At 40.1% G+C, this 13,631-nt stretch overlaps 1 protein-coding gene across 3 annotated transcripts in view; it reads right to left on the bottom strand.

The window, feature by feature from the left end:
* The window catches only part of TAFA4 (TAFA chemokine like family member 4), a 188,515-nt gene that overhangs the window by 16,087 nt on the left and 158,797 nt on the right, over nt 1-13,631 (bottom strand). For all 3 annotated transcript variants that reach the window (XM_047747144.1, XM_047747135.1, XM_047747150.1), the window contains exon 4: nt 4,207-4,362. In XM_047747144.1, the coding sequence (XP_047603100.1) occupies nt 4,207-4,362 (156 nt within the window). The remainder of the gene's footprint in view (nt 1-4,206; nt 4,363-13,631) is intronic.

The following is a 13,631-nucleotide window of genomic DNA, read 5'->3' as shown; positions in this document are numbered from 1 at the left end:
AAATGCATTAGGACATTCCACTTTCTACGCCAACATTAATTAGTGCCCCACTCCAACGTCTTCTCGCCTTTGTTTTAATTTAAATGTAAATCCAAGCGAATGTTATATTTTAGATCCTCTCCACATTCTTATTGACAAATAAGATAAGAGGAACATATCAGCAGAGACTAGGTCTTTCCACAAGCCAACTGGCAGCATGATACTGCATAATTAATATAGGATAAAGATTATTATGGGATAAAGCTAAAAAGCCCTAATGGAAACATTCAGATAAGGAAGAGAAGATCAATGGGGATATGAAAAGAGACATACATCCTAACTAGGGTCTAAATGACAAGTTCTTACACCTCCTTGGTGACTTTGATTCAGTGAACATTTATTGAGCACCAACTGTTGGCCATGCTCTGCTAGGTACAGGGGATACAAATATTAAGACAGAATCACTGTCCTATCCTTGAGAGTTTGGGTATTCTCTGGCTACAAATGTGGTACTCACTCTTAAGTTATATCAGTACATAAAGCTGATCCTGCACCATGCAAGAGAGGAGGTGTTAGCCTTAAATTGCCATTTAAATTTCAGTTCATACCAGGCACATCTCGAATGCTCACTAGCCATATGTGGATAGTGGTCACCAGTCGTATCGGACACGTGTGCATCAATACATATAGCTAAGAGACAGATAAAAAGAAAACATACATCATCACAGAACCTTCCACTGTACAGACTCGGCTGAGACACTAAGTCACTGATCTCTATCGCTTACCAATCCTACAAACTAAGGAAATCATTTAGTTAGCCTATGAGTCCTGTTTTGACATGGACGCAACTAAAATTCAGTAAAAGAATGGCTAAACAAACTGTAACCTATCAACACAGTGGAATGCTATGGAACAATTGAAAAAAAAAATGCAATAGGTAAACGTGTACTAGCACACAAAGATCTCTACAACTTATATTGGTAACATGTTGGATTAAGAAATATACAATGTGATACCATTTGGGTTAAAACACAGTCATACCAAAATGTACCACATATTCTAGAGACCTACCTTGAATACACAAATACACAACAACAACAACAATAAAAGTACTGACCTAACAGATATGTAGCTATTCTTACTGTGGTGCCCAAAGGGGATCTGGCCCATATAATACATGTATATAAAAATTAAAACAAGCTACTGGAGGATAAGGTCTTAATATTTCCTTTACTTAGATAGTGAGTTTAATTGGCACACCAACTATACTTTCCAGATATGGATAAAAGTGCTCTGCGATAAAATGTGTAGTTTTTTATATCTAAAGATTCTATGCTGGGGGCACCTTGATGTCTCAGTGGGTTAAGCCTCTGCCTTCAGCTCAGGTCATGATCTCAGAGTCCTGGGATCAAGCCCCACGTCGGGCTCTCTGCTCAGCCTGCCTCTCTGCCTCCTTGTGAACCCTCTCTCTGTGTCAAATTAATAAAATCTTAAAAAATAATAATAATAATAAAAATTCTATGCTGGATAAGAGTTTATAGTTTATGTCATAATTCATAAGTTTTTGAAGTTTAAAACCCACAGAGTAAGCAAACACGGTTATCATGAATTTGAAAACAATCTGTGATTTCTGAAAATGAATCAGTTCTCCCCTGTGCTCAAAGTTATTCATACACCAGCCAATTTGGAGGGAGAAGAGCGGGGGCAGGGAGGTATAAGAGACTCAGTTCCCATCCTCAAGCAACCTGCAGACTATGGAAAGGCACACACTCAGAAAGATCTTAAAACATAATGGCATACAGGTAATGGACTGGAAGTGCAGAAGGATACAAGAGCATATAGCAGATATGGAAGGGGAGTAGGAATCAAGTAGATAAAATGTATGTTGGGAAGGAGGCAATGATTCAGGCAAAGGATATAGGTAGGAGTGTGGAGATCAAAAGAAACATAAATGCCCCCACTTGGACGTGGGTAGTGTAGTTAAAAGAGAGGAGGGAGACTGAGTCAGACTATGCAAGGCTTCATCAGCCATGGTAAAGAACTTGGATTTTATTTTAAAGATAGTGGCAAGTCATTGGAGGGCAGTTTAAATACGGCAGTGACATGATGAGTTTCTGCTTTTGTAGAAGGCTGCGGCACAGAAAATGGGAAACAGGAGGACAAGCTTGGCAGAATATAATGGGAGCCCTAGACTGCGGGTGATGGCAGCACAGACAATCTGAGACAGACCGAGGAGACAAAATTGGCGTGGTTTGGGCTCAATTAATGGAGAAAATAAATATGCTCGACTGTACCAGTGGGAGAGACAGGAACTTAGCAAATTTCTTTGAAATGTCTTTTTTTGGGACCCCTGGGTGGCTCAGTCAGTTAAGAGTCTGCCTTCTGCTCAGGTCACGATCCCCAGAGTCCTAGAATCGATCTCCATCAGGCTCCCTGCTCAGCGGGAAGCCTGCTTCTCTCTCTGCCCCTCCTCCTGCTTGTGTGTGCACGAGTGCACTTTCTTTCTCTCTCTGACAAATAAATAATACCTTTTAAAAAAACAAGCGTCTTTTTTTTTTTTTAAGGTTAAAAATCTTCATCTTCCTTTACAGATCCACAATCCTTTACCTGTGACCCCCAAATCCAAAAAGCTCTGAAAACGGACAGGACTTCTATATAATGGTGGCAAAACCTGATTTGATTTAACATGAGCTTCTAATTCTTGCCCTATTCCATTCTGCAAGAATATTCTCTGTACTTCATTGTAGAATAGAAATATTAGCATCTGTGACTCAGGGGTACAACTGGAAAAGACATTAGGTTTGTGAGGGAACAGATGCTGTCTGTACTATGCTACCTTTAAAAAAAATCTGAATTCAGCAACGCATTGGGCTCCCAGGGTTCCTGTGAGGAACTGTAGATGATAAGTTGGCCATTGTCACTTCCCAGTTTTCACAGTGATACACACTACTTTATGACCACACAGACCATACATCTGTGCCTGTGTTTGGTCAGGGAGGCGGGTATGGGTCAGTCAACTATCATTCTTGGTTGTGTGATTCTCAAGTCACGAATGCATATGTAAATTCTAATGGCTGACTTTTAGACACGCATCAAGTGAGACGGGAAGCATTCATGTTCAGGGAGTTTTCATGCCACTGAGGAGAAAAGTGCTACAGGCCTTCACCTCATGTATCTCTTCCCCAGGGGAACGATACTTGTTTCTAACAAGATGTGTGCTACAAGAAGCCAGGAGCGTCAAAAGGAATCAATCCCAGGCCTCGACCTACAACCCGTCAACATTCGTTGTTTTTTTTTTTTAAACCCACTGGCACAGTACTCTGCTAGGGGACTTGGAAACAACAAATAAATGACATGTGATCCCAAACTGTTCTCAGGGAAGTTGCTCCAAAGAAGATGTTTTATGAATGTTTGTTAAAATAGTAAACTAGGGGCACCTGGGTGGCTTAGTCCTCTGCCTTCTGCTCAGGTCGTGATCTCAGGGTCCTGGGATCGAGTCCCACGTTGGACTCTCTGCTCAGCGGGGAGCCTGCTTACCCCCCTCTCTCTGCCTGCCTCTCTGCCTACTTGTGATCTGTCAAATAAATAAATAAAATCTTTAAAAAAAAAAAAAAAAAGGGAAACTAGAAATTCAGAGAATATTAGTGTATGGAAAAAATCAAAAGCTAATCACTTTTGAGTTGAGAGCTTGAAATCAGGGAGAAAAGTGTATCTACGGAAGCAAGAGTTTCAATGGATAAAATTTGGAGAGACAGGAGGGGAAGAAAGAAAAAAAAGATCAAAGCATACCTTCCTGATTTTCTAGTAACAGAACTCCCCATTGGGACCGCTTGAGAAATATCATTAATAACTTACCTTATTCACCAAGCAATGTGTGGAGTTGCAATGACATTCACTTTTGGAGCAAAACTAACCTGCAAGCAGCCTAGTTTTCCTTGCATTGTGAAGACGGGAAAGCAAGGAGGCTGGTGATGGGTTTTTTTTTTTTAAAGATTTTATTCATTTATTTATCTGACAGACAGAGATCACAAGTAGGCAGAGAGGCAGGCAGAGAGAGAGAGAGGAGGAAGCAGGCTCTCTGCTCCGCAGAGAGCCTGATGTGGGGCTCGATCCCAGGACCCTGGGATCATGACCCGAGCCGAAGACAGAGGCTTTAACCCACTGAGCCACCCAGGCGCCCCTTATGTACTTTTTCAAGAGTAGAGAAACTGACCAGAAAGGTCTTACCTTCAACGCAAGAAGGCTGAGCCCGAGTTGTACCTGCAACCTGCCCTGGGAAGCAGGAGCACTTGACTGTTTGTGATCGCTCTTCTATGCGGTTCTTGTTACAGCACCTGTGGACAGCGACCACCTCACAGGTCCCTTGCTTGATCTGGTGGTGACCTGATGGATAAAACAGACCCACTGCCATTAGCGAAAAATGAAGTTGCAAAGTATGTGAATGATACCATGACCACATTTTCCAGCTTCCTGCCCCATGCTTAAGAATCTTGGTAACTTTTCATTTTGATGTCATTTCAAATATATAGTAAGGTGTTAAGAATAGTGCAAAAAATTTCTAGAAACCCGTGGTGGACAGAAATTCAGCCCCCAGGACCTTCAACCCCTGGTATCAAATCCATTATGTTACATGCCAAAAGAGATTTTGCAGATATAATTTAAATCACTAGCTAGGGACACCTGGGAGGCTCAGGTCATGATCTGGTGGGTCTGGGACTGAGCCCCACATCGGGCTCCCTGCTCAGCAGAGAGTCTGCTTCTCCCTTTCTCTCCCTACTCATGTGCATGCATGCTTTCTCTCTCTCTCAAATAAATAAAATCTTAAAAAATAAAATAAAATAAAAATAATTACTAACTGGTTGATCTTAAGGAAATTGTCCTAGATTGTCCAGGTACACTAACGTGCTCAACCTGAACTCTTAAAAGCAGAGAGGGCAGGAAGGGGAGTCAGATTGAAAACATGAGGAGGATACAAGCACCACTGCTGGCTTAAAGATCTGGGGGTCAGAAGGCAAGGAAATGGTGACATCAGTCCTACACCCACAAGGAACTAAGTTCGGCCAACAAGCAGATTCTTCCACAGAACTTTCTTAAAAGAATGCAGGCCTGCTGACACCTTGATTTTAACCCAGAGGTCAGACTCTGAGCAGAAAATCCAGCTACACTGTGCCAGACTTCTGACCTAGAGAAACAGGCCACTAAATTTGTGGTCATTTGTCACAGCAGCAGTGACTAAGATCTTTTATCCAGATTCACTATTGTTAACATGTGACCCTCTTTGTTGCGTCATTCACTCTCTTTCTTTCACACATCTTTCCGAGCCATTTGAGAGCAACTTGCAGACATGATACCCCTGCCCCTTTACTAACACAGCAGTGGGTACTTCCTAAAAACAAAAGCATTCTCTTACATAATTACCAAAATTAGGATATTTGACACTGATACGATGTTATTTACATGATGCTATTTCATGATCTCAGTTTTGCCAGTTGTCCTAATAACGTCTTTCCTAGCCATTATTCCCCTTGTGCAGGATCCAACTCAGGGACCTATATTGTATTCGGTTGTCACATCTCTTTAGCCTTCTTTAATCAGAAAGTATTTTTTGGCCTTAATCTTTCTTAACCTTGACAACTGTTAAGAATACATGGCCGTTATTTTGTAGAATATCCCTCAGCAGGTCTAACGGCTCCAGTCAAAGTCTTCAAAGACTCCAACCCCAGCCAACAGCTTAACTGCAGTCTGATAATCCTGAAGCAGGACCACCCAGCTAAGACACTCCCAGATCTTGAACGCTGATGGGACTATGTCAAATTGTATATGTTGATTGTTTTCAGCTTTTACCGAATTGGGCTACTTTGTTACACAGCTGATAGATAAATAATCATCTGTCTGTAACAGGATTGGAGAGACTTATCTTTGCTCCAGTAAAAACTACGTAAACAAGGTTGTGGAGGCAATGTTTAGAATTTATTAATAAAAGACAACCTCTTCAAGCACCTTCAATTTTCACATACACTATTTACCTATAAATTGTTCCATGAATTACAAGCAATCTCATCTCCTCATTAAAAAATTTTCCCCAAAGATTCCCAGGGGCTAACGCTTTGCTTGCTTTCTGTTGTTCGGTATATGTACTTCAAATCACAAAACAAGTTGAAAGATCTGAATTATGGAATATTCGTTATTGATAAAACTAGCCCTTCCACACAACAACCTCTACATTATTCTGAAAAACTTCCAGCCTTTTTCCTTTGTTAACTGTGGGTAGAAGAAAAATTCAATCACTGGCAAGAATGACTACTAAGGCAAAGTGTCCTTTGTTTTTTTGTTGTTGTTGTTGTTGTTTTTAAGATTTTATTTATTTATTTGACAGAGATCACAAGTAGGCAGAGAGGCAGGCGGGGGTGGGGGAGGAGCAGGCTCCCCGCCAAGCAGAGAGCCCAATGCGGGGCTCGAACCCAGGACCCTGGGATCATGACCTGAGCTGAAGGCAGAGGCTTTAACCCACTGAGCCACCAAGGCGCCCCGCAAAGTTTCCTTTGTAAAACACAGAGAAGCAGAAATAGTACCCAGAGAATCAAACCACCATCCGGAGAGGATGTTTTCAATGTACTATAGAAGAAGGCATAAAGTGATTAAAACTATAAACCTAATTAAATATACACAACAAGAATGCTGATTTCCCACATGTAGTTGGATACACACTAGTAAAAAAATAAATAAAAATAAATTGTAATTACAATGTCGGGAAAGTAGGGTGTGCCTTTGGTGCTGAGTAAGCAGAACAGCGAGAACTGGGAAGAGTTCAAGAGGAGACCCTGTCTCTAATTTCCAATAACAAGTAAGCACCTTTTTTAGGTCAAATGTTCCCTGAATGACTAGCCATGTGGTGGGGGGCCCAGTGGAGTTATCCTCCGTCCTCCAACAGTGCTTTCCCCTCCCTGCTGGCCACTGTCACAGTTTGCTCAGCTGCCACAGCAAAGGACCACTGGCTAGGTGGCTTAAACAACAGATCAAGGTCCTGGCCAATTCAGTTCCTGGTGAGAGCGTTCTTTGCAGTTTGCAATAGCCGGTGCCCTCTATGTCCTCACGTGGCAGGGACAGAGTGCTCTGCTGTCCCCTCCTTTTCTTCATAAAAACACCAGCTCTTCCAGATTAGGGCCCCTTGCAGATGACCTCATTTAACCTTGAATTCCTCCTCACAGACTTATAGTCTTATCTGGGAATTAGTGCTTTACAATAAGAAGTGGGTGGGGGTCAGCAAATATTCAGTCCATATACCAGCTATCCTGCATGACTTAGATATTCAAAGACCCTAGGGAGTCATGACGGTGGCACTAAACCCCATTAAGAAAATAAAATAAATGCATTTTAGGAAAAGAACAATTGAGAAGTGATTGGGACATTCATTAATATTATAGACGGTGTAGGATTTTGCTGCTATATAACAATCCACAAATGCAAACAGATTTTTCCCCTACTCTAATATGTCTGAATAATCAGCTTGTGTGGTCTAGGATTTTCACTTACATAATACTGACTATGGTACTTCATTGATTTTTAAGATATAATGTTTTTCTCATAACTTTAACATTTCAGGTCTCACAACTGATAGCATCTGTTCATTGTAATTGGCAATGCTTTTCTTTCTTAGAAATACACAAAATAGCAATGTATCTCACAACTGATGGCATCTTAGGTTTGATGAAATAGGGTAGGCAGCAGGCACTGTTTTATATCTTTTACAAATACTATTCTGTGTGATCTTATAAAAATGCTACGATGTAGGTACTATTTTTATTCCTTTTGTACATTAAAAAAAAATGTACAAACATTAATTTGCCCTAAGTCACACACCTAGAAACTGAAGAAGACAGATGCAAACCCAGGCAGTATCTATACTATCATAGAATGCAGGGGAAAGAGAGCAGCCCATATTTTACTAAGGGGAGCCAAAATGGCATCTCTACCGCAGCAAACCACAAGATATGGCTCAGTTTCCCACTGAAAACAACTTTCCTACAAGATGAGAGTTTTTGTGGGACTCCATAAAGACACTATTTCTAGTCATTCCTCTACTATTGACACTGGACTGTGGTCTTAGAATGCGCCTCATTTCTTTGTAATCTACAGTTCTCGGCGCAGGAGGTTAACTATTCAGAAGCAAGTACTTAAAAGTGCTCAAGGAATGACGGCAGAAGACAGGGGTACATTGTGGGCTACTAGGCACAGAAAGCACAGATTATATACTTGGCTTGAATAGTTCATCCTCTGCTAGGGTTCTCCAAAAAGAAAGCACATGAAGCAGGTATATACACATAAAGAGATTTATTGTAAGAAACTGCTTCACGTGATTATAGAAGCTGAAAACTTCCAAGATTTGGAGGATGAGTCAGCAAGATGGAGACTCTGGGGAGCCAAAACTTCAGTTCCAGTCTGAGTTTGAGACCCAGGAAAGCCAATGTTGTCATACTAGTTGAAAGACTGGCAGGTTCAAGATGCAGAAAGAGATGATGTTTCAGTTTCCAAAGGCAAGAAAAGACTAATGTCCCAATCCAAAATCAGGAAGAATTCTCTCTCTCAAGGTCAGTCTTTTTGTTGAACTGAGGCCTTCAGCTGATTGGATAAGGCCCACCCACATTAGGGAAGGCAATCTTCTTTATACAGTCGATCAACTCAAATGCTAAACTCATCCAAAACACCCTCAAAGAAACACACAAAATAATGTTTGATCAAACATCTGCGCACCACATGGCCCACTCAAGTTGTCATATAAAATTGATCACCATAAACATCATAGAACTATGTAATGTAGTCGTAACGGGATGGGGGCATGGAATGAAAGTTTTTAAAGAGACAAGAAATTAATGGCTTTCGTGGTAAACTTAATTCTCTGGAAAGGTACAAGAGGGATGCTTGTTCAGTAAGATTACTACCAAAGAGTGGCCACTGCACGTAAATTCACTTAAACATCTCTCTTTTCAGCAGCAGGAAACATTTTGATCCAACTTGAAAGCTAATGCTAAACACATGTGAGTATTAAGAGTGAGAAACGGTAGCTCAAACTTCTCATATGGGACTTACCTTACAGGTGTGAATTAAAATAGGTAAGGTAAGACTAAGTTATCCAAAAGTAGAGCTGCTCTCGGAAGCAAAACTGGTTCAATAGAAAACAAAACACTATCCCCTTTGCACTATCTCTTCATCTCTGTCAATTGCTGGGCCATTTCCCCTCCGGTTTGCCTGGGTAGGTGGAAGGGAGGATATTAATTTCTATTTAACCAACACTTCAATAGTGTACTATGCACAAGACACTGTTCTCCGTGCTCCTGGAGACATAGAAGTGGGGAAATTTAAAATTGGTACTTGATTCCTTTCCACACTTTCGACCATGCAATGCGGTTGCATATTTTCTTTTCAGAAAAGGTGACTTAAAGTATTGTCAAGACTATAAAACGTTAAGATGGCTAATTCCTCACTCAACTAAAGTTAACATGGACATCATTAAAAACATTATAATTCTTAAAACAATAACTGATTACTTTGGGATTGCTAAAAGAAGATAGATTAACTTTGAAGAGTAAATTGCTTAAATCCTTATCTTTTTTTTTTTTTTCTTATTAACTATGTTTTTAAGAAAAGTTGCCAACAACAAAGGAAATGCCCATTTGTCTCAGTGCAGTCAGGGCCATTCCACTGTTAAAGAGAGAAAATACAAAACCTCATTTGCAATAGCAGTTCTTCCACCAAAACTACTTGAAAGCTGATAGGGAGTCAGGAGGCATCAGATTAGGGTGACTTACTTCACGCTATTATTTTCCTTGGATCTGTTTCCTTTTGTTCAAATCCCTTTTCCCCTTCCTCCTTCTGCCCAGCTCAAGAATATATACCCTTTAAAGGAAGCCTCACACTCCAGTGCTCTTCTTAGAAGTCATTTATTTTATTTGAGTATGGTTTTTCTCTATGGCATTCTCAGCCTTTCTCTCCATGAAAGCACAACAGAGGAAAGAAAGCTGAAAAGAAGAATTCATGAAATGAAAGCAGACAATAGTGGCCAGTCATTGCCTTTGAAAAACATGCCTAGTATATCCTGGTTGTGGTTCTCTTATAACAACTTTCTCCCCCTATACCGTCTCACTCAGCTTTCAGTCAAAAGGGATCTATCACAGTATAGAAGTAAAACTACGGTAGCCATGGAACCACCTGCTGGGCAAGCTTCCTAACTTACTCTTGGAGACAAATATCTTCTGAGCCCCTAGCATTTGCCAGGGCCTCTGCTGGGGGTGAGGGCAGAGCAGTAAAGAAGAGACATGGCCTTTGGTCTCAACAAGCAGAGACACCAAACAAAATATCTCACAAAATTCTTGAGGACACAGTCTTCTCCTTACCTTCTGGCAACAAGAGAGGTAGCAATGGCCTTGGAATCAGAATTGCTGCGCTAGAATGCCAGCTTGCAGAGCTGGGCAACTTCACTGAGCTTCTCACTTTCATTTTCTCATATACAATAGTTTATTATCTACCTTACATGACAGTTATGAATTTTAGTGCTTAATGAACACTGAGGTACTTGAAAAACTACAGATATTGAATAAATGACTTTCTTTTTGTCACCACATTTATTCAATAAGTATTTATTGAGTATTCACTTTATGCCAGCACATGGTAACTATGCTGAACCAGACAGGCCCCCCCAAAATCCTCTTCCTCCAAGACTTCTCATCTTTTAAGGATTTAAGAAACACAAAACAGGAAAGATACAATTTAAAACAGGGAGGGCCAGAAACTAATATTTGAGTGAAAATTAAAGCAGTAAGAAAATAAGTCCTTCAGACATCAGACGAAAAGAGGCCCTTTTAGCTCGAGCTGTATGAGAGAAGGAGAAATTAACAGATGATGCCAGAAAGATAATGGAGGGCAAATGGGCAGATTATAGAGGGCCTCATGGGTCACTGTTGGGGTTTGGGCTTTTACTCACAATGAGATGGGAAGTCCCGGAAATGATGAACTTAGAATGACGATCTGACCTACATTTTAAGAAGATCTATTATGATCGGAACTGACTCAAGAGGAGCAAGGATGGAAGTAGGGACATAACACCTGCCACAATAATCCACGGAGAGGTGATGACGGCTTGGACCAAGGTCACAGCAGTGGGAATGGTAAGAAAACGTTGGGTTCCAGATTTATTTAGAAGGTGAAAGTGACAGGATTTGCTGAGGGGTTAAATTTAAGATGTGAGAGGAAGAGAGGAGTCCACGCTGACCCCAAAGCTGTTGATCTGAACGTAGAAAAGGTGGGGTTAAATAAATGAAGAGAAAACTAGAAGCTTAGCTGTTACATTTTAGATGCCAATTGGATTTTAACTGAGGAAGGTCAAATAGGCAGTTAGACATTTAAGTCTGGAATTCGAGAGAAGTCTGGTTTTAAGGCAGACCGTTACTCACCTTTGCAATATGAGACAATATCTCAAGTCATGACACTGGATAAAATCCCCAAAAGAATAATAGTAGCCAGATGATTAAAAAAAAAATGATCACTTACATGTTGAGTTTGGGCAAAGAGAAAAGGCCTAAGTAGAACCAAAAATAAATGTGTGGGGGCAAAGAGTTGGGTTCAAGATGGCAGCACAGCAAGATCCAGAATTCACTTCCTCTCACAAACCCAACAAATCTCCAACTATATATGGACTAACTCCCTCTAAAAGGCACTGGAAAATTTCATGAAGAGAGCCTCCACAACAAAGGATAAAAGGGCAGCGATGAGACAGGAAGAAGCAGAGACATGGACTCACCAGGAAAAAAACATCGCAGTCTGAGTGAATCACAACTGGCAGGGATTACAAAGGTATGGAACTCTTTCTTGAGAAGCGAGGGATTCAAGCTCCACATCAGGCATCCCAACCCTTAGATCCCGCACAGCATAGACAAGCCCCCAAAATACGAGGCTTTGAAAATTGATGGAGATTATGTTCAGAAGAGCCAGAAAACTATAGCGAGTGGAAAAACTGTGTAAAGGGGCTCATGTGCAGAATCACTTGACCTAGAAACCATCTCAAAAACACCAATTTGAAAAGCCCTAGATAAAAGAGTCCATTTACTAATGTTAGAGAGTCTCCTGGAGAGGCAGGAGACAGCAATGACTCTTCACAGAAACTGATACACTGGTGGGAGCCATTTTTGTGATCTCAATCTATCTTCCTAACACTGGCACTGAATGGTATCATTTTGGATTTCTCCAATTCCTAGCTATTCTCCAATTCTCCAATTGCTAGCACCAATGGGTGTATCCACTGAAAGCCCCACCCACAAATGCAAAGAAGCTGTTGCTGATGTACCCCAACAATGGGTCAACAATGGGTGTATCCACTGAGAGACCCACCCACACAACATAAGACCACCAAAGTATTTACAGCAAATATTAACAGACATAAGGGGAAAAGCTAATAGTAATACGATAATAGTAGGGGACTTGAACATTCCACCTACATCAATGCATTGATTATCCAGACAAAAATAATTAGTGAGGAAACATTAGCCTTAAATGACACATTAGACCAGATGGACCTAGTAGACAAATATACACTCCATCCAAAAGCAGCAGAATACACATTCTACTCCAGTGCAAATGGAGCATTCTCCACGATATATCATATGTTAGGCCACAAAACAAGTCTTAATAAACTCAAGAAAACTGCCATAATATCAAGCATCTTATTTGACCATAATGGTATAAAAGTACAAATTAGTTACAAAAAGATAACTGAACAACCAAATAGTCTTTGAACAAAAAAGAAATTAAAAAAAAAAAGAGAGAGACAAGTGAAAACAAAAATATGACACACCAAAATCTTTGAAATGCAACAAAAGTGGTTTCTAGGAGAGAAGTTCATAGCAATGCAGGCCTACCTGAAGAAATAAGAAAAATCTCAAATAATAAATTTAACTACAGAGTCTCAACAAAAACAAAAAACAAACAAGAAAAAAAGCACCAAAACCCAAAATTAGTAAATGGATGGTAATACTAACAATCAAAGTGAAAATAAATGAAATCGAGAATAAAGATACAATTTAAGAGATCAGTGAAATTAAGCTGACTTATTGACAAAATAAAATTGACAAATATGTAGCCAAACTAACTAAAAAAAAAAAAAGACTCTGATAAAATCAGAAATGAAAGAGGCAAAGTTATAACTGATACCACAGAAATTTAAAAAAGTATCAAGAGACTACTATGAACAATCGCCTTCAAACTGGACGACCTAGGAGAAATGGGTAAGTTCCAAACAACACAATCTTCCACGGCTGATTTGGGAAGAGACAGAAAATCTGAATAGACCAATTACTAATAAGAATATTGAAACACTAATCAAACCTCTCCCATCAAAAGACCAGGACCAGATGTCTTCACATAAATTCTACTAAACACTCAAGGAAAAATTAATACCTATCCTTTTTAAACTCTTCCCAAAACTGAAAAGTTATTAAAGCTTCTAAAAACCTTCTATGAGGCCAGCACTACCCTGCTACCAAACCCAACAAGGACACCACATGCACAAAAAAATTATTGGCCAACATTCTTGATGAGTATAGAGGCAAGAAATCTCAACAAAGTACTAGAATACCTAATTCAACAATACATGAAAAAGATCA

The sequence above is a fragment of the Lutra lutra genome, chromosome 1 (genome assembly GCF_902655055.1).
Source record: "Lutra lutra chromosome 1, mLutLut1.2, whole genome shotgun sequence".
In the NCBI taxonomy this organism is placed as follows: Eukaryota; Metazoa; Chordata; class Mammalia; order Carnivora; family Mustelidae; genus Lutra; species Lutra lutra.
This window is presented reverse-complemented; position numbering and strand designations above follow the sequence as displayed.